The 26,478-nt window shown below is 39.8% G+C and overlaps 1 protein-coding gene across 4 annotated transcripts in view; it reads right to left on the bottom strand.

Moving 5' to 3' along the window:
* Window positions 1-2,800: 2,800 nt before the first annotated feature.
* Window positions 2,801-26,478, bottom strand: part of trim33 (tripartite motif containing 33) — a 28,406-nt gene continuing 4,728 nt past the window's right edge. The window contains exons 2-21 of one of the 4 annotated variants that reach the window (XM_030423062.1): window positions 24,394-24,512; window positions 23,393-23,552; window positions 22,181-22,313; window positions 20,731-20,847; window positions 20,455-20,569; window positions 19,605-19,751; window positions 18,925-19,042; window positions 18,339-18,634; window positions 16,315-16,509; window positions 15,230-15,286; window positions 14,780-14,980; window positions 14,356-14,488; window positions 12,481-12,544; window positions 9,760-9,910; window positions 9,132-9,544; window positions 8,868-8,979; window positions 8,712-8,786; window positions 6,645-6,797; window positions 4,632-4,682; window positions 2,801-3,583 (exon numbers count right to left, since the gene is read on the bottom strand). In XM_030423062.1, the coding sequence (XP_030278922.1) occupies window positions 3,359-3,583; window positions 4,632-4,682; window positions 6,645-6,797; window positions 8,712-8,786; window positions 8,868-8,979; window positions 9,132-9,544; window positions 9,760-9,910; window positions 12,481-12,544; window positions 14,356-14,488; window positions 14,780-14,980; window positions 15,230-15,286; window positions 16,315-16,509; window positions 18,339-18,634; window positions 18,925-19,042; window positions 19,605-19,751; window positions 20,455-20,569; window positions 20,731-20,847; window positions 22,181-22,313; window positions 23,393-23,552; window positions 24,394-24,512 (3,035 nt within the window). In that variant the 3' untranslated portion in view covers window positions 2,801-3,358. The remainder of the gene's footprint in view (window positions 3,584-4,631; window positions 4,683-6,644; window positions 6,798-8,711; window positions 8,787-8,867; window positions 8,980-9,131; window positions 9,545-9,759; window positions 9,911-12,480; window positions 12,545-14,355; window positions 14,489-14,779; window positions 14,981-15,229; window positions 15,287-16,314; window positions 16,510-18,338; window positions 18,635-18,924; window positions 19,043-19,604; window positions 19,752-20,454; window positions 20,570-20,730; window positions 20,848-22,180; window positions 22,314-23,392; window positions 23,553-24,393; window positions 24,513-26,478) is intronic. The other 3 variants (XM_030423063.1, XM_030423064.1, XM_030423065.1) reach the window with 3 other exon arrangements.

Below are 26,478 nucleotides of genomic sequence, written 5' to 3'. Positions count from 1 at the left end.
CTTCAAAATAAAAGTATTACTTGGTCATGATACAGGAATGTACATTTAGTTACAGTAATATCCCGCGTACGGGTATGGCTTGAAAACATGTCACAGACATCCTTCCAATTTGTCTTATAGTTGTAACAAACTGTGATTTTAAGGAAGCATAAAGGGGAGTATGACATAGCGCATCCGGTTATTCTGAAGTTTCAGTTTGTACATTGTCACCATAAAATGATACTTATAGAACACAACGACTGTAACATATCATAGATCTCTAATAGGTGTTTTCGTTTCCCTTTGAGGATTTATTATGATTGCCAAGGCTGAGGTAGAAATCATAATTCTACTTTTCACAGCTAAGGACCAACATCAGTGTCAGGTCGAGACTGCTCAATTGTAAACGATTTATTAAGGCTGGCTGTGGAACAAGCTAATGGCATGCCTTCATGTTAATGGGACCCCTCTGCTGCCGACCCGGGACAACTGATCTGATGTCCCAGGGCTCGCACATTTCACACACACTCATCACATATCTAGAAGCCTTGTTAAACTGGATTATTTCGCCGCACATGGTAATTCAGTCATTAGTCCTGAGCCGTCATTAGTCTCAAGGCCTCCTGAATTCTTCAACAAGCTTCGCATTTTAGTGTGCAGCCGTGAAAAACAATAAACCGATAATAACCAGGCCCAAATTAGCACATCCTATAGGCTTTGAAACGGACCTGTATGCAAATGTGAGGCTGTTGGTTAAAGAAGTGGCACTTTTGTTCAATGCAGAGATGATTAGATGGCCGATTACCGTTATCACATTAAAACGGGTTTCTTTTCATCATAACATCCTGTTCTGGTTATCTTAATTTGAAGACAAAAGAAGTTGATAATTTCTGTATTAGGTTAATGATAGTTCGAGGCGGGAAACATGAAAAAAAACAACAACATCAAAAAAACCAGGGACAAATACTAATTATAACGCCGATATCAGGCTTCATATATTGTAGCCGAACATACATATAAAGAGGGAACGATTCCTACCTGGAACAGAGGGTGAAACACGACGTTAGACTTTGAATGAAGACAAAAAAGAGGACCCCTCACGCTATTTCCTTAATTTCTGAGGCCACGCTGAACGCATCAGCTGACAGACGGTCAGACTGACGACTCAGCACCTCAGCAAGCTGATGTCAGCTCGTGCGGCAAAAAAAAGTGGCAACTTCCCTCTCACACACGTGCTTCTCCTACACTGCAGTACCTCACCTGGGGTTAAAATGTAATGGGTCAGAGTGCATCAAGAACACATAAAGGGATAAAATCGGCCGTGTTTCGACCATTTCACATGCTACTGCCCAGTTTCTGTACACAGTGGCTGTTATTTGCCAGGGGCTGGAAGGGTTTTGGTCTGTTTGAACTTTGAACTCAAGTTAGGCCTGTGTACTGATACAGGCTATCACAAACTTTGTCTAAAGAATCTAATAGGATTCAATCTTTCAGAGACAGGATGCCACCTCTCCCTTCAACTGCCAAGTTCAATATCTTATGATGTAATCACTATGTATTAAGTTTATTTTAACAAAGGCCACCAACATAGTTTCGTTGCCCCTAATCACACGTATTAGAAACAAACAATGACTGCACCACTGGTAAGCAACTTTAATACTGACTTTTTCTAAATACTGGATTAATTTAAGTGTGCATTTCCCATAAAATTCTTCACTTTGTTTTGTTACTAAGCTGGTTTTATCTGTCTGTGCAGTCAGTTTTTTGTCCTCCCATCGTGAGGATGATGCCTAAGAAGGCCAAAAATTCCTTCTACCTATTAAGGAAGCTTAAAGGGTAACTCCAGCGATTTATACATTAAAGTGTTTTTACAGGTCTTGAGTACTATTGGATATGTGGAAAAAAGTAGAATAAAGCATTTTTTAGGCTCCACAGGAAGCTGCATATAAAATGCCCTCAGTGATGTCACTGAGTGGCTAAGTTGTATTATGGGTAAGGTTGGCACCAGGGTTTGGAAAGCAGTCCACTGGTGCAGCATTGTACTCCTATTGATTGGACAGTTAAAAAGACAGACAACTAGTTTGCACAGCAGAAATTTAGATATCACCGTTACCAATCCCAACATTCTTCTTCCTTTTGAAAATCTGGACCCAAATTACCCAAAATGCTACTCTGCTGGTGAGCTACATCATTGAAGGCAATTTATCAGACTCAGTGCAGCTTCATCTGGAGCCACAAAAGGCTTTATCATACTTTTTCTCATATGCAGCAGTACTCCCCAAGACCTGTAGACACACTGTGCAGAGTTGTTGAAATTACCCTTTAATACTCTCCATAGTAGTCATGATATCCCATGCTGACTCAGTATTTCCTATTTATATCATTTGCTGATTTTAAGATAATCACTGGTCAAAACGGTATTTTAAACCATCTATGAAAGTCGTTGATTGTGAAGCTTAAAAACATCAAAAAACAAAAAAAATAGACTGTATTTGTTAAATGTATAGTAATGTTAGTTAAGAGTCTACCAAAATACTGTCTACAGTAGGAAAAGCACAGGTGTAGATAATACCATTTTTATTTCTGTGAATGGATGTAGTTGTGAATTTCTAAGCACCACAAATGTGTTTCCATCCACCTCCACTATGAGGGAGTTTTCAAAACAGGCATCATGACAAAAGAAACTAAAATTATTTACATGGCTAAATACCAACAAGGGTATGCCAGTACATGTTTTTGTTGTCATTTTTGGTCATTTACTTGAACTGCTTCTTAAGCCGCTCTCTTGCCACCCCAGACCTACACCACACCACACCACACATTTTCTTTGATATATTTCAAGAACAGGTTTTATTGATGACGCACCCAAACATCTATACTGTAGGAATACCTTCAGTGGGCTAGATTCTCTTATTTACATAACATTTCCACAAAGTCATACAAATACTTGGTAGGTTTCATGTCAAAGTATAGATATAATACATTGAGAACTGGGAACAGGGAATTTAAATGTTTTGTAAAGCAACTGTCACAACAAATCTACAAATGAAAAGGTATGATAGAAAAGAAGGGACCAACCGTTAAAACTCGTCAAACTACTGCAAAACAAGTCCTACTTCAAACTCTGTACAAACGAGTTCTTGAGTGTCCATGAAATCAGAAGGAAATGCAGCTCTTTTATGTTTCTGTCCTCACGAGTTCTGATCAAGGCAGATGTATAATGTAGTTGACAGTAATTCTTTCAAAGGCAAGGATGAGATAAAACAAGCAGTTTGTACAGCGAGTCTCGTCCTTTTTGTTTGCTGCCTAAAACAAAAGAGAAGTGTGGGATGTGAGGAAGACAGTTCTTCACTTCTCTTGTCTCTTTTGAGGGTGGTTCTCACTTGATGTGGAGCACTTTCTCCTCTGTTTTTAATCGTTTGCGTCTGGGCTGTATGAAGTCGTCCTCAGAGTCGTCTGTGTCATCGTCCTCCTTTTCGTTTGTCTCTGCGGTCTCCTCGGGTTCAGGCGTTTCAGGGAAGCTCTGCCCTGGGAACATATTCTGCAACTTCTCCTCAAAGTACATGCTCACTGCCTCGCCGGATATCGCCATCTCCGATCCCGCCTGCCGAAAAGAGGAGGAGGAAGAGAGGATGGGAGAGGAAGAGAATGAAGAGTGACATGGAGGAAGCGGGTGTGAGAATACCATTGAGCAGAAGGGATGAATAGGTTGAGGTTGAGAGGAGGAAGAGGAGAATGAGGAGACAAATTAGATCTGGTTAACACTCCTGGTGGCAGGGTGGCCCTGGCTAAACCTTGCTGCAGAGATATCCTGCCGCGCTCTCCCACTGTGGCTCCATGAAGCATTTCCACAACTCACAGAGAGGTTTCAACATTTCAAAAAGGCTGGCTTGAAATTATTTTTTTCAGGTCCAACAACGTTTAAATCATCAACGTTGTTAGAAACATTTAATACCAGTTAGACCAAAGTTAACATTAAAAACATCCAATTTTTTAATCCACTGACACAAAAAAAAAAAAACAATTCTGTAGAAGTTACATGAATAATTAAGCCTTATTGCTATCCAACATCCCCTGATCCAGCTACAGTGGATGAAGTCCTAACCCAGGGGTTCAATCACATTAAGGGAAAGATTGTGATGTCACAGTCAGTACATCCTTGGTTTCCGAAAGCTAAGGGAACTAAAATCCATCCTAGATGAGCCATTCATGTGGTCACACCCTGAAAAGAGAAGTTCCTACCCTGTGTACTGTCTCACATCTACATAGCTGACCAATCACGGCATGACATGGAAGTGTATGTCTCGATTGCTGGTTTCGCGAAGTCACAGAAACAGCTGGAAACAGCACCTCCAAGCAGTTCTGACAGAAGAAGCTACAAGACCTCTGATGTAAATATAACCAAATATCAACACATTGAGACATCTTTAGACACTACCAGGACCTCCAGGCACCCTGCAGTCTATCACATGTTATCACCTTTCATTATAATAAAATGTATAATATAAATTTAATGTAGAATTGTTATAGTTTGAAACTCTACGACTGCCCAAGTCTTCTTCTCATGATTCTCTAAGGTAAAGGGCAAAAACATTTCTTGGAGCGTCAGTGGGAGGGGACAGGACATATGTGCTCTACTTGAAACGTCTTACCTGCGTATTAATCTTTTTCTCCTCATCATAAACCTGGATTATTCGAGACATCTAAAGAGGGGCAACAACATTACAACAAACACAGTGAAGCAGCAGGGGGAAGAAAAGAGTTCACAGCAGCACAGGCAGGTTAGAGAACAGATCAGAAATCTGTTTACAGCCTACTGTGCTCAGGTCTACAAGGTGCGCAACACTAAGCACTGCAGAAATTAACAGCAAGTCAAGTCTGCACTCAGTCTTAGGTCTTCTTAGGTCCATCTAGTCAAATAGACTACAAGAAACTAATGCTAATTGTTTTAATAATCTCAGATTCAGTTTGGGGGTAAAGACAACATATTCTTTATATATACACATTATTAATCAAATTTTAGCTCTCAAAAGGTTCTATATATTGAGAGAATTAGTCAAGAATGTAGTCTTTACAATGTAATCTCAGGAACGGATCAGTCATGGATTATATAACTGTAGCTGACTGAATATAGTTTATTCTTGAAGTGGGAATGCAATTTACATTATCAAAGCCCTCAATTAACAAGTGCGTTAAATACTGCTGTTCTCCACAGCTCTTCATCATAACTTCTGATAGCTCTGAAAGGTAAATCTTTCCTGGCAAGGACAGCATTAAACAGGACGGCCCTTCTTAGCTAACATTTAATATTTTGTCAGGACAAGGTAATCAGAACTTTTTCTAATTCTCACACTTATACAAATGGCTTAGATACATAGCAAAATTACCCTACCCTACCTAGATTGACTAATTGCACAAAAGACAGAACCAAAGCTGCTCCAAATGTCAGAAGAAATGTCTAAAGAAAGTTTCTGTCATTAAAGTGAAAATGATTCTTTCATCATACAAATTCAATTTTTTGTAATAAGATTTGTTTGATTGGAAGATTAAACAATAAAAAGAGCTTTAATCCATCTTCAGTCTAGCCCTTTATTTTTGTTGCCATGGGTAATAACACTCTGAACAAGGACTTCCTTCTAGTCTCATTACTTAAGCAAAAGGGTCTTGAGTAATCTAATTACATTACATTGATGAAGTCTTTCTGCTCTATATTGTTAGGTTGTTTAAACTAAAATGACACAATGTGTCTCAAACATTAACATCTTTCCCAAGTTAGATCCGGGCTTGCTGTTAATTTTGGTCAGATAAGAACATTATATATATGGTGAGGTTGTCCCGCAAAGCTCAGAGCCTTTAAGATCACCATGAGCCAATGGTGATGTCTCCGGGGAGTCTGGCTTGACACACTGTTCAATTCTTGATGAAACAGAAGCTCCCTCGTGTGGTTGGAAGGCACAATACATGATGATGTACACAGGACTTTATACTAGACCCATATCAAGCAAGACTGTGTTCCAATACACACAGAAGGTGCATGGTATGATAAGTTATTGAACTGATACCCACACCAGCATCCACATGTAAAGAATCTAAGGAAATAAATACATCCAATATACATTCAAATATCATCCCCCATAAGAATATACTTAAAGATGACATGAAATATGAAAGAATTCAGTAAACACTGTCATCCATTAAAACCTAAACTTGTGATTCATCAGTGTGATTCAGACAGTACTCCTGCAGCCAGAATGAAGTTAAAGCAATGACGCCTTTACACTCTTTCCCTTTAACAGCCAGTGTTAGTAGGTGGATAAAACTGGACACACACTGCAGGCTGTAAGCACGACTTTCTTCACTAATGGCTGTGTCTTCAGACAAGGTTGGAGTAATATATTGGTTTGCACTGGCCTTACTGAAGTGATGCTGTATCAAACACAGACATATGGACACTATTTGATCTGTTTTTTTCATTGTTTACTTACATTTCAGCAAATGACTCATTATTAGTGATTTAGTATAGCATATAAATAGTGAAATGATTGTATCTAAGCTATGTCATTAGCTGGTGGCAATTCAAACTTCAATTCATGTCATCCTGTCTGCATGCACACACACAAGCAGATGCCATTTCCCAAAGCAGGCTCAAGACTCATGCTGCTCACCTCATTGTACTTGGCACAGTTTTTAAAGATCAGGCGCATGTCGGACACAAAATCCTGAACAGACTGGTAGTACTGGGAGCTCCGTAACTGCAGCCTCTTCTTCACCCTCTTCAGGTCCATGGGCTGCTTGATAATCTTGTAGTAGTTCGGCACCTGGTTGAAAAAAGTGGGTTAGACAATTGCAACAATGTGGCTTGCAGTTAGACAGAAACAATAGACTCCAAAGGCCAGTAGAACGAAGGTTAAGGTTATATAACTAGGAATTATAACTATCTTTGGGGATAGATGATTTCTTTACCAATGGGGGTGTTAGTTAGTGGTACCATTGATGCATAAATATTAGTTCTAGCAGGGAATCTAGGGATTTCACAAACAGGTAGTGACTGGTCAGATCAAAATGTACTGCACCGTCTATATTTTTGGCCTTTATTGGATAGCTTTACAGTAGAGACAGCCAGGAACTGTGGAGCGAGTACAGGAAAACATGCAAGAAAGCCCACACACACAACGAGAGGTAAGCACTGCTAAACAATGGGGTTTCAACTAATGAATATCCAATTCAAAAAAAGGGAACATATGTCAGTCATTGTTTCCCAAACCCCAAAGAGGCTGGAATCAATAGCCCCTTTCACAGAGGAGAAGACGCATTAACGCCGCAGTGACGGTTCGCCAATTCTCCGCCGATGGTGATTCACACAGAGCCAAGCATCTCCGCCTTAAAGAAGAAACGCCGTGAATTCACACAGAAAGCCGGCGCTGCGGCTCCTAAAGATCATGATGATGACATCGGTGTGTTTTCAAGGTGTTTCACAGGTGTTCCCTCTGTCAATCTAAACTCGTGGACAGTTTATAATTATATGGATGCTGTTATAATGTGTAGAGATTGAGGTCCTGACCCATCAAACATAGGACGACAACAAGAAGTTAAGTTTTTCATGCTAAATTACATGATTAAATAAACGCCATCAGTAAACAGGACCTGTCTGACTCTCTCACTCGCAAGGAAGTAGGCTGTTTTCCAGGGGAAAGTTCACTGAAGTGTCGGTCCAGAGGACTGACCGTCACAGGGATTTATTTTCATTGCATACACTCGGTGAGTTAAAAGTTTTTTGCTGGTGGCAGATGCTGTTTTTCGGGCAGAAATGTGATGAAGAGTCGGTAGGATGGTCGGGAGGACCAGAAGTTGCCAAAGACAGTTACAGTAACTACGTTACTTTTGTTTGGTCATGTGAATTTGCTTTGTGGGACATTTTTCTTTATTAAGATGAGTAAGGGACCTGTGCAGTTATCAGACTGTCCGATCGACACGCCCTCTATACGCGCAGCCGGCTTATCATTTCACACTGGTTCAGTTCGCCAATAATGCGCCCCTGATACTTCCTCCAGTGGTGCATCAGCGCCAGAGCGAAATTTCACCCCTGGCCACCTCTAGGAGATTCACACTGGGACGGAGGCAGGGAAATGGCGCAGAATCCCCGCATCCAAACGGCAGTGTGAATGGGGCTAGAAAATGTTTGAGTTTTTTTAATCACTCAAATTTACCAATTATCAAAATTGTTGGTGATTAATGTAATAGTTGAATAGAATATTGTGTGAATTCAAAAAATATTGAGCCTGACTAATCAAAAAAGCCATGACTAATCAACAAACTAATCAGTTATTGATCACAGGAAAAAAAAATTATATAGTACAGCATGCAATAAAATAAAACACAATTCCAGCACACAGGATACAAAACAGCTGCCAGGTATTTTCAGAGCATTTCTAAATAATACTGGTGTGCAAAAGACTAAGCATTTGGACTTTGAACTAAAGTGCAGTTGATTCAGCAATGAAGTAAACGTGTATTAATCTGTGAAAACCATGTGTACTTTAACAATCTTTGTTTCAGAACAGCCACAAAGACGAGAGTCGATGTGGACTGAAAAAAGCAGGAGGAGAAATTACATTCGTCACCTCATGAGAAATAGAAGGAAAAGACAGGACAGAACATACAGGATGAGGGCCATCAGGTAGTGGAACTGAGTGATCTGTCTGTGTTTGTGTGTGTCATGTAGAGCTACTTACAGAGCTAGGAACAGGCTTCCGGAAACCCACGCTGAGCTCATGACAGAAGATGTTAAGCAGGAGCCGTTCACATCTCTGCAGAGACAGAAGGAGAGAAAATCAGCTGCCTCATTCTTATCATGAAAAGGCCTTTGAGCGTGCAGTGGCTATACTGACCCTTTGGTCTTCAGGACTCAAGCTCTGCTCTCCAATGATCTTCCGGCTGTCTTCGCAGTACTCCAACTCAGGGCTGTTGAGACTCCGGCAAAATGTGCAGAGAAAGTCACCCCTGAGATGAAAAAGTAATAAAGTCACAGTTGTCAAATGTTCATAAATTTGGAAATGCCCTGGCTTTGTGCAACAGAGGTGAAAGTCATAAACATATATCATAAACATATATCACCATAACAGAAAAATAAATCACCTTTACTGATCACTTACTTTGGTAAGATTTTTATGGTGGGTACATGGCATTTCATGTGGAACACTTTGGGACAGCGGTCACAGCACAGCAGGTCACCACCGTTGATACAGACAGCGCACCAGTCTTCATTGGGATCGTCTTCTTTCCCACCAGAGTTGTCTGTTCCAGCTGACTGCCCCCCTTTGGTTTCTGTCCCCTTGTCCAAGTTTCCATTTGTGAGCAAAGTGCCGGCCACGCTGCTGCTGTTTTCGGCGGATAACGAGGTAGTGGAGGTCATAGTGGTAGTGGAAGGAGATGAGCCATTTAGTCCAGAACAAGGGGTCTCAGACTGGGGTTCTGTTTTGATGCGCTCCCCTAAAGCCTTGAGAGCATCTTGGCCTGCAGATATGGCTCCCAACACAGGGAGGGGGCTGTTCTCTGGGCTGCTCATCTGGAGGAAAATGCACACAAAAACATTAGACCACTTTAAGACGGTATGATAATCTGTGACTTTGACCTATGACGTACATGCAGATGGACAACCCGAAAACATAATGCCTCTGGCCCTGGCGCAGAGGCATAAAAATTAAATAATGTCCATTTCTAGTTAACACATTTGCAAACACTAGAGCTTCTTTTAAACTAACTGATGAGCAGTATTCATACCATGCATGCACTCCTGGCATCTTTGCCCCGCTCCGTCTTCATAGAAGAGGCTGGGCAGCTGTAGCTGTCTTCTGTACCAGGCTCCTGCTTCACCCTCACCTGCTCCACCGTAGCTCCACCTCCCGTCCCCGCCCTTCCTGCAGAGCTACAGCTTAAACACACAATAACAAACCATAGAGAATTTATTAATGCAATTGCAAACTAATTAATAATATCAGATCTTACTACTAATTATGACTCAAATCATTTCATTCACTTCGACCATACAGGTATGGAGGACTAAACCTGACTTAAGTATAAATTAAATTAAATTAAATAAATAAATGCATAAATAAATGTATAAATAAATAAATAAATATATAAATAAATACTGGAATAAATAAATAAACACATACATAAATAAATGCATGAATAAATGTATACATAAAAGAATAAATAAATAAATGCATAAATACAAGTATAAATAAAAGAATAAATAAATGCTTTACATTTATTTCTATATTTCTGTTCACTTACATTTATTCATTTTGGTATTTCTGTGTCCATATGTTAATGAGGTAGGAGGTACTAACCTTGACATTTGTTATTTATGTAGCTCTGGTTTAGTAATGAAATTGACTAGTGTTTATTTTAACTGGCGAGGGTCCCAGGTGTGCTGGAGGTGTGGTTTGAGAATCCCGTCTGGAGAGGGGTCCTCTGCCATGTCCAATAACCAGGAAAAACATTCTGCTCATCGATCCAAGTTATGTATATGTGTATGCGTTTTGACGTGGCTTGAACACTTCTATCCACACGAAGATTCCGGGGTCTTATACCTTGAGAAGAGTGAGATACATGTCTGGGCTTTCCTATGAACCATGGTCGACGGTCGCTACAGGTGTTTGTAACACAGGTTGATCTGGGCGCCTCACGCTTTGCCATAGCTGACTGACCTCGCGTCGAGTTCGGGCTGGATGTCAACGTACTCTGCAGACTGTTTGACGAGCAGGTTGTATGACAGTGTATATAGTTTTAACACTAACTTGGCTTCAGCTTAATAACGATGTATGCGGCTCTGAATGATGGCTTTAAGTAACCATTTGAATGCAGTACGGAATGAAAGAAATACTCAATGGTAACAAGTGTCACAAGTCAACCTGGACGCTGCGCTCTCAGCGCCACAGCGAACAGCGGTCTCCACGCTGCTCTCGAGCCGCTCGGCATGAACAAATGCCTCAGACTGTTCCACCCATGAGTTGTTTGAGAGTACAGACATTCACGACAAGGATATGAGACAGACAACACGCACTTTTGGACAATTTGTGCTCTGTAGAGCTCGTCTAGCAGTGGTTTACAGGTCGCAGACCCCGGCGTCTCCTTGTGGATAGAAGTGTTAAAGCCACGTCAAAACGAATACACATATACATGACTTGGATTGATGAGCAGAATGTTTTCCCTGGTTAGCGGACATGGCCAAGGACCCCTCTCCAGACGGGATTCTCAAACCACACCACCAGCACATCTGAGTCCCTCACCAGTTAAAATGAACGCCAGTTAATCTGTAACACTGCTCGAGGCCATTAAGCTAATTGGAGCTGGTTTGCAACGTTACAGGGAGCAAGGCTTGGGATCGGGAATCGTTTGCCTTTGTCTGGCTCTCCGATTCGACCAATCATGATGTTGACTGAGGTCAGGACCTCCTACCTCATTAACATATGGACACAGAAATATAGAAATAAATAAATGTAGGTGAACAGAAATGTAGAAATAAATATAAAGCATTTTATTTACTCTGTTATTTATTCTTTTATTTATTTATACATTTTTTTAAAGCATTTATTTATTCATTTATTTATTTATTCCTGTATTTATTTATGTATTTATTTATATATGCATTTATTTATTTATTCCTGTATTTATTTGTATATTTATTCATGCATTTATTTATTAATTCATTTATTTCAGCATTGATTCATTTATTTATGCATTTATTTATGTATTTATGTATGCATTTATTTATACATTTATTTATGTATTTATTGTTTTTTTCATTTATACTTAAGTCAGGTTTAGTCCTCCATATACAGGGATCAAGATAGAGACTTTGTTTATCATTGTACAAAATACAACGAATAACTTCTGCGACTTGATATTTAATCTACTACAAGAAGTTGAGACAAAATAACTGTCTAACAACCCACCTTCCCTCATCTCATGTATCTTTCAACAGATATCCCATCCCTAGTTTGAATTTGAAAGCATCTTGGCAAAGATTTGCATTGCCTATTGGTGGGTTGGTTTATAGAGAGATGGTAGAAGCAAAACATACAGGATTTTTGATCTAACGTTTTGTAAAGTGGTACCCAATGTCTTTCACACTTTTTCCATGACACTCTTTGCACAAACCTATGCTTTTGTCTTTCATTCTCATACACTTATTTTGTCATAACAGTGGTGTTACTGCTGAGAGAGACAAAGTGCTCTGCAATATCAAGTTAAACCACCAACCATTGTTTGAGTTTAGAATTAACCTCAAATGAATACCCCTTTAGAAACTGTGAATTCAATGATCAAACATTCACAGTCTACCTATGTTTCTATTACACTAGCAAATCTAAGCATTTTCCTCCGTAACATGCAGCTACGTTTACCCAACACATGGCAAATTAAAGATATGGTCAGTAAATTTTCTAGAAATGTTTACAGGGTGTTTGCTGTTAAAACAGCTTGGGGTCATCATACCTCCCTCTGCTGCCTGTGCTGGATGTACTAGAAGGTCGTGCTGGTGTGTGTGCATTCGACAGACCTGCAGATAGATAAGAGACAGGAAAGAGGTGATGAAACAACAGTGATCACTTCTTATTGTGCAAGTACATGACAGTTTCATTTCTCCAGAGTACCTAGGAAGTAGGGATGCACCTAGGCCTGTCACGATAATCAATAAATCAATTATCAATCAATTTCCATTTGCATGCTTGTTTGTTTGCCTCTGGCGTACCACAGAGTGCAGCATGAGAGCTCCGTGAGGAATAGCAAGAGGTAGCAGAGATAAAGTTGAGATTTGACGGAATAAAAACAAAAATGGAATTGGTTTCAAAACCGAACGCGACAGCTGCAGTGTGGGAGCACTTCGGATTCAAACCAAATGACCGTGGTGAACCACTTAACCTGGACGAGCCGGTATCTTGCATTTGTTGTAAAACAGTAGCAACTAAAAGCGGCAATACAACAAACATGCATCTGCACCTAAAGCATAATCATCCGACGCGGTTTCCCAGCTGGGAAAAAAACTACAACTAATGCTACAGAGGGACCATCTCGGTCTTCCCAACAGTCCACAATCACTGGGGCGTTTAGTCGACAAACAAAATACAAACAGGACAGTGCAAAATGGTGTAAACTCACAGACAGTGTAGTTCGCTACATCACTAAAGAGATGCAGCCCTTCAAAACCGTCGAAAAGTCGGAATTTCGACAAATGCTACAAACATTTGACAGTCAGTAAAAATTGCCTGGGAGAACATACGTGTCACAAACGGCAATTCCACAACTGTACAGCGTGAAAGACAACATACTAAAGGGTTAGGGTTATTGTTTTTGGTTGTGTGTAATTAAAGTGCAATTTTTGCTAACAGAGACTGAGAGTCCTTTTTAATTATTGTTTCTGGTTGTTTTGTTTATTTATTTAGGATATTTAAAATTTCTTCACATTCCAATTCGAATGTTAAATATTCTTTAGAAATAACAGTTTATTGATCTTTGAAAGGAAGGTTTTTGATTTTTGAAAGGGTGTACTTGCATTAGGGTCTTTGTGGCCCTTTGACATTTGTATTTGAGTACCCCTGACATACAGTCATGATGAAAGGTTTAAATAACATGTATGCATATCATGGCAGTCTCGAGTTCCAAAGATTTCTACTCATTCTTCTGTGATGGAATATGTGGAATACATACTACTTTGTTACAAAAAACATGCATGAAGTTTGTTTCAATAATGAATTAATGAAAGGTCTTCTGAAAATGTGACCAAATCTGCTGGGCCGGCGTGCAGGTAGTCGAGTGGTTAGAGCACATGCCACGTCACAGTGGACCCTGGTTTCAATCCAGCCGGAGGACCTGTACTGCATGTCACACCCCCATCTCTCTCCCCTTTCCTGTCTATCAAGTCAAATAAAGTCTGTCTATGCCTCAAAAAAATCTTTAAAAAAAAAATCTCCTGGGTCAAAAGTATACATACAGTAATTCTAATATTTGTTTAAAAGTCGGTTATTTTCACCTACAACAGGTGCTTTTGATACCCATCCACAAGTTCTGTTAGCCCTATTACTGAATTTTTACCCATTCCTCTCGACAGAATCGGTGAAGTTCAAATAAATCTGTTGGCCTCTAGGCATGGACTTGTTTCCTCAGCTCAGTCCACATGCTTTGAAGTCAGGACTCTGAAAGGTCATTCAAAATCCTCAATTTTATCCTGAATTAAGCCCCTTACTTTACCACTTACGATGTTCTTCTTTACAAGTGTAGGTAAACTTTTGACCATGAATGTTTGTACCAGTAGTACTGCTCAAAGTTCTCATAGATGTGAAAGACAGTGCCTCTTCCTGAACATGCGAGTACCTGAAGATCCAGAAGAGTGTGTGGACAGTCCAGGTGAGGGGTTCATGTCCACTGAGCCGAGCTGATGCTGTGTACTGGCTGTGATGTAACGAGACAGAAGGTGCCCAAGGTTGCTGGAACCTGCATCCTCCAGCTAATGATGGCAGAAAATTATGTTACTCAAAAGCTCAATGCATTTGTGAAAATAAAGATGTTTGATGAAAACCAAAATTTTTGCCAGAGTTACATTTGTCTAGTCCTGCACCACATCATACTTTTTTTTCATATGCTGCCTGTTCAAACATGTAAATAAATAGACATGTTTCTATTTTCTAATTTTCAATTCAATTCAAAAAAATATTTTGGCCAGCAGAAATCTAAAACTGGTAGGTGTTATGGATCCTTCCCTTGTTGAATCAGAGAAACATAGTTAGAATATGCGCACCTGAATGGGCGGGATCTCAGGTAGGCAGGGCAGGTTTTCAGGATTGGTGACGGAAGGGATGAGCTCGATGGGACCTATGATGGGGCTGGCAGGGCTGCGGTGAGCGTGGGCACCAGCCATACTGGCACTGGTGGGACTTGTGGGGTTAGCATTATGTAGGGACGCCACTGGAAAAGGGCCTGCATGCCCCGGGTTGGAATGCTGCACAGAAAAAGAGAGAGGGAAGATTGCAGGACATAGGATGGAGGGGAGGAAGGACAATGACAGGAAAGAAGGGAAAAAAGGAGGGAAAGAATGGAGGGAGGACAGAAACAATGATCACGGTCATTCACGCAGTTTTATAAAATATTCTTTGTGGCAAAAACAACATAGTTCCATGATCATGCATTTGGATGAAAACACATGCTGCACAAGACACACAAATAACAAAGTAGGAAAAAGGTGCCAAACCCCCGATTGTAGTAAGAAACGAAACCTTTGGTGGCTCATCTCAGATTCTATAGACATCTGGACACAAAGAAAAAGGAGCTGGATATAGTGGGGGTTCCTCTTACCTAGTCTCACATGCAGGCAATGTACATTTTATACTGTACATGTTATTTGACTTGAGCAAAAAAATCAGATTTTTATGTATAGATACATTACTAAAGCAGTGTGAAGTAAATGGGGAAAAAGTACATTTGCACCATGCTCAGTAAATCGTGTAAAAAAAATGTTTTGATTGAGCAACTATGTTTATTTCTGCTCACCTGTGTCTTGTGTAGGGATGTTTAGGTATTTCTTTATTTAATTCAAGTAATTTAATCTAAATCAATTAGCGATTTGTTTCCATTAAATAATGCTTAATAATATGTTTTTATGTTTGAAATTCCATTTTTACTGTCAAAATCAAACATGTATGTATTGTTTTCAGTACACTCTCAAGAACACTGAAACTGAAGTAAAAATGGACATAACATTTTAATTTCAATTTACTTTTGACAAATAATATGCAAGTTATAGGTTCCCGGTGAAGTTTTAGACCTCAAGTAGAGCCATGAAGCTTTTTTTCCTCAGAGTGTGTCCCCATTTGGTTAACATGTATACGTGCATTAGTCATGTCAACAGTGTCATTCTGTTCCAGTGATCTACAGGTGGTGGTAACAAGCCAAGATAAGCTGCAATTTGACAACTGAGATGCAAGAAAAAAGGCTGCAAGCTACTAAACATAGATGTAAACAATGCTGGACTTTGAATGTTTTACAACATCCAACTTCTATGTCTATTGGTTTTCTCATTTATCGTTTTGCATTAGATATAAAAAAAAAAAATCTCTGAGGTTGGCTGTTAGGCTCCATTTGTTGTCATCCTGTGTCACTATAGTAATTGCTATTACAGTAAGACTGATGTTTTGGGTTAAACAATTAGTCACATTTGCACATTAGTTTCAGTTAATCCAACAGCAACAATTTTGTTAGACACAAAAAACAAAATCAAATGTATGACAATCGTCTGTTGATTTCTATGCAGTGAAACCGGAGCATGTTTGTACTGACCTGTCTCTGTAGCTGAGGCTGCATCATGGGGGGGTACTGCTGGCCATTATGTCTCGGCTGAGCCGTAGGCATTCTGCCCTGTGGTGGACCTGGGAGACGCATATGGTGGGAGGAAGGGTACATGGGGGGACCTGGCCCACCATTGATGCCCCCAGGCCCCCTTGGTAGCTGCTGCATACTGATGAGCCTTGGAGGCTATAAAAAAAAAGAGAAAAATCACACAAATACACAGAGGAGTCTTGCAATTATAGGAGCAACACATATTATTACTGACATGAAAAGTAGATTTATGGATTCACTGATCTACAGAAAACAACCAAAGACTTTAATTATCAAATCATCAATTCAGGCATTTATCCTTGAGAAGTATCAAATACTCATTGGTTGCAGCTTCTCAAATGCTATGAGTCATTTTTTCCCCTGTTCGAACAACACTAAATCAAATAGTTTGTATCTACTTCTGGAAGTGACCTTAAGAGACCACTATGGGTTCTTGTCTTTTATCACAGCCATTAAACATTTTAAAGACCAAATAAAAAGAAGAGAAAGAGAGCTAATGAATTCATTACATTTTCATTAATTTAGTGCAGAATGAAAACCAACTTCTAGAGACTTCAACTCTTGCTTGAGATAGGTACACTGGGCCTCATTCATGAACCGTTCTTACGAACAAATTAGTTCTTAAGTCCCACTTACGAAGATTTTAGGAAGATTGTGGCATTCATGAATTTTTTTTTATCTAGGATTCTTTCTTAGGCAAGAACAAATCCTACGAACACTCAGGAGTACTCTTACGCATATTTCAGTGCCGAAATGTTGGCATGGTTGTGTTTTCTTCTCTTGTGTAGTTCAATAAAATGCAATATTACAGTGATAATTCTGTCATATTTATTCATTTATTTATTTATTTCATATTTTTGGTAATTTACAAAGAATTTAAATTCTAAAATAAATTAAATGTGCCAATGATTTAAGATAAATCAAGTAAATTGGAAACATGCCATCAATTAGTAACCCCCCCACCCTATTTATACGTGGCATTTCTCCATCCAAGGCCCGCAAAACAATGGCATATATATTGCTTCTGCGGCTTTCATCAATGTAAGAACACAGCTGCGAACAATTCTGAGGCTTACGAACGAGTTGGTGAATCTGACGTAGGGTTTTCTTAAGGAACCTCTTAAGAACAACTTAAGAAAGAATCTAAGAAGATTCTTAAGAAGATATTGGTGAATGAGGCCCATTGTCTGTAAGTGTCAATTATCCTTTTGACACCACCCAGGTTTGTTTACTTGTTGCTAGCAATGCTTTCTGCTGGTTCTATCTTGAATAGTAAGATGTCCCTTTAACAAACCACTGGTAACTTTTCACTCAATATATAAAAAAAACCCAAAAAATAAAAGGTAAGAACCCATTTACTGTATCTCAATCGAGTTCAAACTCTCTGCAAGTTGATTTCATGGTGTATTGTAATTAATTGTGACAGATTCTGGAAGGTATGAGCTCAATCCAAAAATGTATGTTGAAAATAATCATCAACAACGTTAAGCGAGTGCCTTCTAGTTAATGACCTGAAAAATGAAAAACACTGGTATGGTCTAAGAGGAAAAAAAACTGAGAAAGAACCCTTTTAAAAAAATCTTCAAAGACCTTCTATTTCAGCCAATGTCCCACATGTTGTTGTTTTTTGTTTGTTTTTTTTGTTTTTTTTATCTTGGATTAAGTCTTATGGAAATGTGTCACTAAATCCCTTCAGATGGCTCCATTATGACAAACTCATAATAGACAAACTCTGATAAAGCTCACAACGGTCTGGACAGAATCTTATCCAAAGCTACATACATTGATAAATATATATATATATATTTTTTTTTTATTGGAAAACAAAACAGTGGGAGATTTTGCTTATCCAATCTGGTGCACCAAGAAGTCAGTATATTTGGACAAGTCACGCAAGCAAACAATTTGAGCAAAGGTCCATTCTATTTCACAGAGATAAATTGATTAGTGAATGTTTTCTGTACCTGCTGCTGAACCAGAGGTGGGCCTGCCTGTCTCGGGTGCTGCTGGGACATTTGGGAGGCGATGCGCATCTGTTGCTGGATCTGCTGTTGGTGCTGCTGCTGTTGTTGTTGTTGTTGATGCTGCTGCTTCTGCTGTGCGTATGCCGCCTGCTGCATATGCTGCAGACGGAGCTGCGCCAGGTTGATCTGTCCTTGGTGTTTGCCGGGGTGGCCTTGGCCTGTTGGAATGGGCGGGCCTCCTACCATCATATTCGGCGGTTGTGCAGGAGGAGGTGGCTTCTCAATTACCAAATTACCTACAATTGGAGGAAGAAAGACAGAACAATTTCAAGAAGTGCACCTGCTCAAGACAAATATTCCTTTATTGATTATGCAGCAGGGCAATTTGATCAATTGCTCACTGCTTCATTTTCATGATGTTTTTTGCTATTATACAGCAAAGCAAGCCTCTATCTGAACTTAAGGGCAAATTATAATGGTTCTCAGTTATAAGCTTGATTAGAATAAATCAATAAGAAACCCAAAGTCATTATTTACAAGAGATTAATGATTGATGAAGGATAATAAGGAAATAGGCCTCTCTTACCTAGATTCACCACGTTTTTGGCCCAGAATGTGGGATCACAGAAGAAGCGCACAACTCCGTTGGCCTGGGGCGCTGGATCCAGTCGAGCTTTGAAGAGCTGGCGAAGCTGGAACAGGATCTACATGCATGTGCACACACACAGAATAAGCCTGGCTATCTCAGAGCAACAAATAGTTATCTGTCAACATGCCATTTGGGAGCATTACCCAACAATCCCACATTAAGTTATCTCAATTATCTAATCTGCTGATGGTCTTGTGGTTAGGAGTCGATTCCACGTGGCGAAAAAGTGTCATGTTGGAGCCCAAAAGAAAAAAAAAAATTTAACATAATGTGGGGGGAAAAAAAGGCTGGTTCTGCAAGTTTACCAACAGATAGTAGAAAGGGCTGAGTCAATACTGTACTCTAAATAAAATGACATGTTCCTAAACTTCTGCTAATACAGACTTCCAGGGCAGCAAATGACCAAACAGCTAAATAAGACCCTGCATCTGAGTTTATTGCACACGCTTCTTAAACATTCAAATACAGAATTTAACACAAAAACTGGTGACACTTCTTAGGTACAGTAAAAATACTGGATCCAACCAAAATTGAATGCAACGCTTTATCGTGATCACACACAATGTAGGCTTTAGCCTCTTAAACTACTGAAAAACTGGTGCTCAAGAGAAACATACCAGCCTCTTGCTGTAGAGCAGCGCCGTGCTGCTCCCAGTAGTGATGGCCCAGGAGCAGAAGCTGAGCACATGGTGGATCTGTTGGGCCAGCTGGGTGGTATCTTTGTGCTGAGCCATAAGCCTCATAGTGCGCTCTTTGGTCACACTCTGGACAGAAAGTGAGATTTATCTGGTTAAATGAAAGAGCCTTGCCCATGCCATATTACTTTCAAAGCTACTATAAAGATGGAAGCGTATGTGTAGAGATCGATCACATGATTAGATGTGATTAGATTAAATTTTAATGATCCCTATGGGGGGCTTTGGGTTATTGGAGTGCTTCAGAATAGAATGCAGCACAGACAAACAATCAAATAAATCACAGCACAGCTAATGGAGAAGTAGTCAAGTATAACAGAATCTAATATACAACAAACTGGATTCAGTGATGGAACCAAGTGAAGAAAAACAAATCACATCCAAGTTGTGATAAAGCAGGAGGATAAAATTCAAACTATTTTTAATTAATCGGATGAAATATTTAGTAAACAGAATCATAAAAAAATCAAGATATATTCTATATAATCTTTCATCACATTTGTCTGTGCAGTCTAGACACATAAACTACACAAAAGCTTTTTACAAAACAAATTTTCACATTGTGCTGTAATATCAGTAGCATGTTTTTCTATGAGTGACATTCGTATGTTTCAGCTCATCGACAGTCAGTCAACACGCAAGGGTTCCGTATATTAACCCAACAACTGTTGTTTAAAATCCATTACAATTAAGGTACTGATTATCTTTTTAATGACATTGCAGCACCTCATGAAGCAGTGAATCCAAGCGCCTTTTATTAATATTCTCTTACCTCCAATTGCTGCAGTAGGGATTTGCCCTTCTTGTTGATCTCATTAATTAGAGTAAATACTGCAATTTTAATCTCATGCTCCACCTTCTTATGTGTCTCATTCAGCTCTTTTAACCTGTATGAAAAACATACAAAAAAGAATTTAAAAAATTCACACATCGTTTTACAGAAATAGGCCACAATTACACATACTGACTGCATATGTCAGGTGTTAACATACAGTGAGTATCTCAACAGACAATAATTGAGAGGAGGTTGATGATGAAAAACCCGCACCTGCTTTGCACCTGAGAGACAGAGTAATGGACGTAGTTCTTCTTTTCCTGAAGTTTGTTCACGCCGGTCTCAATGACGCCTTTCTGGTTCTGGAAAGCCTCCTCCAGGAACTGGTACCTGACAGATGAAGAGTCACTCTAACAATAATCGACAACTTTCAATGAACTGAATGAGCACGATTTTACGAACTGTGTATTTTTTGACCCCAGTTCTCATTTTTAACATTCGGCCTCTAGGGATGAAATGTCATCAGAAGTTCACAAACGAGCCAAAAAGAAGACCCCTTGTCAATTGGGAATGTTCGCACTTTAATCATTAGTGCCAAGTATTAATTTTCTGTTCATCTAAGCGGAGCTTCCATTCACCTTGCAAGATATAAATCAATCCCTGATTAGATGACTAAAATTAAAAAAACCAGCAGGATTTTGGATTTCAGGATTTTAAACTGCTGATATCATCTACCAATTGCTTTGTTGGAAACCAACCTTACACTGATGATTTTATATGGTGTTCTAAATATAGAACAGCGAGCCGGATGGTACACCAGCTGATAACTTAGGTCGGCTCCCTGCATGCCTGATTTGATTTAACACCTTGAGAGAATTTTCGAGATATGATTCCAAATGCACTTGTGGTCAGTGCTAAAAGACGCACAGAACAGCGGTGTCATCAGAAAATCGTCTGTTGGACTTTCGCATTGGCTTTTATAGTAGTGGATATGTTGTAGTCTAGCATAGCCGACCTTTCCAGAGCTTTTTTGTTCAATTACGGTAAATGCCACTGAAATATCACAGGGCATATGGGGGAGGAATTGCCTTTCCTGAGGTTTTAAATCCTTTTTTCCCATTATGTAGTTAGGTTTTGCCTGCTGGGTTGACTAACACCCCAGTTAACACATGCAATGTCTGAAGACAGACAATGAGACTTGACAAGACAGACAATGGGCTACATAAATATATGTTGGTTGACAAATGTGGGGGGAAAAAATTTATACAGGACTATATTGCTAGGCCAATTGTATCCGCTACTTTGACTGCCTTTTTATCACCAAGACATCTTGAAATTTGGTGGTCGGACTTGCAGAAGAGCTGTTGTGCACAGTCACACTCCCAGTTACACAAATATTAAGGTGACCACATGCTCCACTGTGATGGATTACATGTCTGAAGCATATTTACGCTCCCTGCAAATGATTTTCATAATGTAGTGAAATGAGCTACGTTAGTAAATCAATCACATATCTTTTGCTGTGCTTTGGGAAATTGACAGCAGTAATGCTGATTGTATGAAAACAGTATTTAATGGTCTGAAACATAGTAAACCAGTCTACAACCAATATGCAAATTTGAATTAACATAAACATTATAAAATATCAGTACCATACCAGTCAGAGAAGGTGACAGGTGACAGAGAAAACTAGAAATAGTTTAGATGTGTGGTGATGAGCTACCTGTGCTCCTTGTGTTCCAGCAGCTGGCAGTCCCTACAGGTCAAAGTGTCACAGGTCTCACAGTAAAGTTTCAGGGGCTCCTGCTTGTGGACGGGACAGAAAACAGGCCTCTGTCCTGATGTACTGACAGACTCTATAGACACACAAGAGAAAAAAATGTCACTGATGCTCATCTGTACAAACAGAAACATCTATAGAGGCAAATTGATCAGCCGTTTTTATGCTGGGCGCCGTATCCCGCCAATTGGCCACCCTTTTTGTGGCTAGATCCGTGGATTTAGACAGAAAGCGGTACACTGGGGGTCTGTTTGTGTCCGCCAATTTGAAGCCTCGGAGGGCTACACTTTTTTCCACCTCCATTGGTATGTAAATCCGAGCCGTCGATGTGCCAGCAGTTGCGTGAGATGGGCAGAGGTGTTGATGACGTGCAGTGTTGTGCAACCCACAGCCGGGGAGTTTTAAAACCAGGAAAAAGCTGATCACAAGTCAGTCCATCACTTCATTCGCGGACGTGAAGATGAGCAACTGGAAAGCTGCTAAGATCCAGGAGATGCTAGCATCTCCTTGGTCTCTGTAGCTGTCTTCGTTGTCGGCTTGTTGTTGTAGCGGCAAGCTACTAACGGTCGCTACTTTCAAATTAAAAGCGCCCCGCTAAGAACCTAGTTCTAAACTCCAATGGGGTTCAATGTAAAACTCTTATTTTGGAGACAAATTCGACCTGCTTCACTGTTCACGCCCAATTTCGGGCTTCACGTCATGTCACATGTTTACACCTACCCCAGTGGCGGCCAAGTGGCAGCTTTTTGAAAAAGAAGGAATATTAAACCTTCCTTTTAGATAGATAAGGTGGCACATTTACCGCAAGGTAAAGGCTGCAATGTGCCGCCTTGTCTTTCTAAAAGGGAGGTGTAATATTCCTTCTTTTCCAAAAAGTCGCCACTGGGCTAATGAGAGTCACAAATCATCAACATGAAAAGAAAGTTGTGTCAAAGCCCTACTAGTTGTGTCTGGGTAGAGCCTCAGGATGTATAGTCCCCGAGCAAGAGTTACCATATCAGCAACCCGACTCTGCAGCACTGTTACCATGGCAACACCCCATCAGCAGCAGCACATTCACTGTGCTTCAACTACGGTTTGTCTTGTTGAGAATTCTGCAGTTTTAGCTTCAGTAAACATCGGTCTGCCCTTCACCATGGAGGTCAGCCATCTTACCTGAGGCAGCATCAGCATCAGCATCCTCCTTCGTGCGAATCTTGTGGTCCTTAGTAATTTTGACCCTCTGGTGGGCCTCCACACAGGTCTTACACAGCCATTCTCCACACTCCACACAAAAGCCTATGGTTCCGGCGTTATCTTCACAACTTGTGCACACCTTGAGAAGATTTCACCAATATGCATCAGAGAACTCTACATATAACAGTATTGGTGCTGCATGGGAAACTCTTAACAATGTGTCTCAATCCTGATGCCTTGCATTACCAGTACTTGTTTAAGGACAATGTAAACACTTCCAGGTGGGAAGGAACATGTCTGATGTCAAAGTACTAACTTTCTAATATTGATAGTTCAGTGAATAGTTGCATAAACTGTATAGAAACCCCAGTTTGGTATATTGAAGCCTAAACTACATGTTGATTGTCATACTAAACAAATTCTAATAGCAATAATTTAACCAAAAAGTAATCCACCAGGTACCACTTACATTTGATATTAGTATAATTATGTCTTAAGTCAACACTGTTCTTCAAAAATGTATTCTATGAATAAGCATTACTTTTTTTAAGTAAAAAAGTATCAGGTATTGCAATCTTTTGAAAATTGTGGTCTGATGGTGACTAAATGGTTCTCTAAAATCAAGTGGTTCACTGGAAATGTGAACATGATTGCACAATGCAAAAATTGTGTTGGAGTAATTGATCAAGAGAGGAATAGTGTGGTTTATTTGGTGGTACTAAACGAAAGCCAGAGCAATCAAAACAAAACCAATTCTCTGTCATATATTTGGAAAAAGGGATTATACAATGATTAGTGTTTAATCTGATTCCTAGTATTTATATATGTTGTGTATTAAACTTAACTTGTGCATAACTAGATAAACTGGCCTGATTCATGGACAAGACCTTGCCTTGTCTTCATTCTATTAAAAAATAAAATATGAGCATATCAGGATAATTATGTGCAAAATAACCATGAGGCCAACTGTTCTGACATACCTGTGCAGCCTTTTCATCGGACGTGCTGGTGGCTTCTGTGGTATCTTTTACAAAGTAGTTGTCAATAATGTCACTCTGTTTGTAGTCCTGGTGGCACACCGAACAGCGCATAACATTCACTAAAGACAGAAGATACAGAAAATAAGGCGGGACTTGAGTGAAATAAGAATCAGAAGGTCAAAGAGTGGGTCACAAATTCAAGGCTTAGTGACATTTAATTGATGGATGATCTTTGAAGAAAAATGAAAACAAAGCCAAACAAGCTGTAACAATCACACTTTTATCCGAATTCTTAGGAAGCTCTACCTTGTCATTCCCTTAACTCTAAGGGAACCTGTTTGCTTAACTCTAAAGTAATGAGGATTAAAAACAGTCCTGCTTAGGGTTTTAGCTGGATTTTTTAAGATGTACTTTCGTAGGATCTTTCAAAAACCTTTGCAATATTCTGTGAAATGTTCCTGCAAAGCTTTTACACAAGTGAACAGGTCGGGTGTCCTCAGGGCAGGCTTCCCCTCCACACACACCAAGCTTGGACGCAGGACTAACATTACTTGGTTTTGGCAAGGCAGGGTTTGCCAATTTGCTGCTTGTGTAGGGGCAGCCCACCCTTTGGACACCAGGCACATCCTCTCTCTCTGTAGCATAGAGACAGTTTTGACAGCAAAGAGTGGCTCTGGAGGAGAAGTATGAGCCCAGAAGACAAACCGCGAAATGGTCAAGAGCCATAGATGCCGGTGTGTGGTGTGTTTACCGGGGGAACTACAGAGGAAAATACAGGTCCCAGGGATTAGCACAACACTGGCTATTTGTTGTACAAACCAGCCGCAAGAATGCCTGCACATAATAAAGCCCTCTTTGCCTGATTCAAAATGTTAACTAGACATAAGACTACTCATTCCTATACGTAACCATTCTTAAACCTGATCAAGAAAGGACATAACAACTGATCACATAAGGGCACTCAGCAGAGTTTTTTTCCTCCCTTCCTTTGGCCTATCCATTCCTGCATCAACCATTAAAAAGGTTTCAGGCAGGCAAAGGGCAGCAAAGAAACAAGACAAAAAGGACAAAAGAGCACAAAGGAAAGGAATACAGCATTCCAATGTGTTCAATGAACAAATACCAACAGGTGCGTCATATGACATTAAAGAAAAAATAAATGGAAGAACCACTCAAATCTCATAGAGAAAGGTGTGTCCTATTTGTCCAGTGGAACACGATTTTGTACTAATTTAGAGTCTCTGGGTCTCATCACATGGATGCTAATGAAAAAACTGCAATAACTTTCTAATCAAATATTCCTGTGATGTAAATACATACATTTAATAGTATCAGTTAAAATAAGTGTTGCTGCATGAAACGAATTTAGTAGAATTTCACAAGTAGGGGAAGGCCAGTGCTTGATGTTCTCTCATGAAACCTGATTTCAAGAGCAGGGACTAAGAGGTGATCAAAGTGACATCTTACTGTCAACACTGGGTGACAGATGCCACTTGATCCAGAAAGTCAGTCTCTTAAACATCCATCCCAAAACTAATTTCACCATGGTTTTTAGAAATTATCTGCCAAGTAACATTGATCAAAAGATTGGCTACTTTCCTTTGAGTATAAACACACATTGGTGTGTCTCACAAATAAAAACAATTCATCCATTAACTTGATCTTTAAGTGAGATTATCTTGATGCCTAAAGTGGTGATCTGTTGATGAATGGTACACAAGTTTTTCTTGTCTTGTCTTTGCTGAAATTATTAAGAAAAGGAGGTGTCCAATACAGAGGCTGTCTGCGTTTGAGTTGGACAGGCGGGAAAAAGCCATACATAAGAGAGATAATAAGAGGCCTACAGCAGACTTTCTGCTTATTTCCATAATTTCCTTAAGGTAAATTCCTTTTATCAAAAAATTCTTGGCACCATGGGATACCTCCTGTCCATTAATTTGGGGCTAATTGATTTAGTGCTCGTCTCTAAAAGATAAAATCTTGTCATCCTTGGCAGTTTTACGAGAATATTAAATCACTCGGCCAAACAACAAGGACTGATTCCACTTAATCACTTTAGTTTGCTTCGTTAATGGAATGAGTTGA

This window comes from Sparus aurata, chromosome 7 (assembly GCF_900880675.1).
Source record: "Sparus aurata chromosome 7, fSpaAur1.1, whole genome shotgun sequence".
Lineage (NCBI taxonomy): Eukaryota > Metazoa > Chordata > Actinopteri > Spariformes > Sparidae > Sparus > Sparus aurata.
This window is presented reverse-complemented; position numbering and strand designations above follow the sequence as displayed.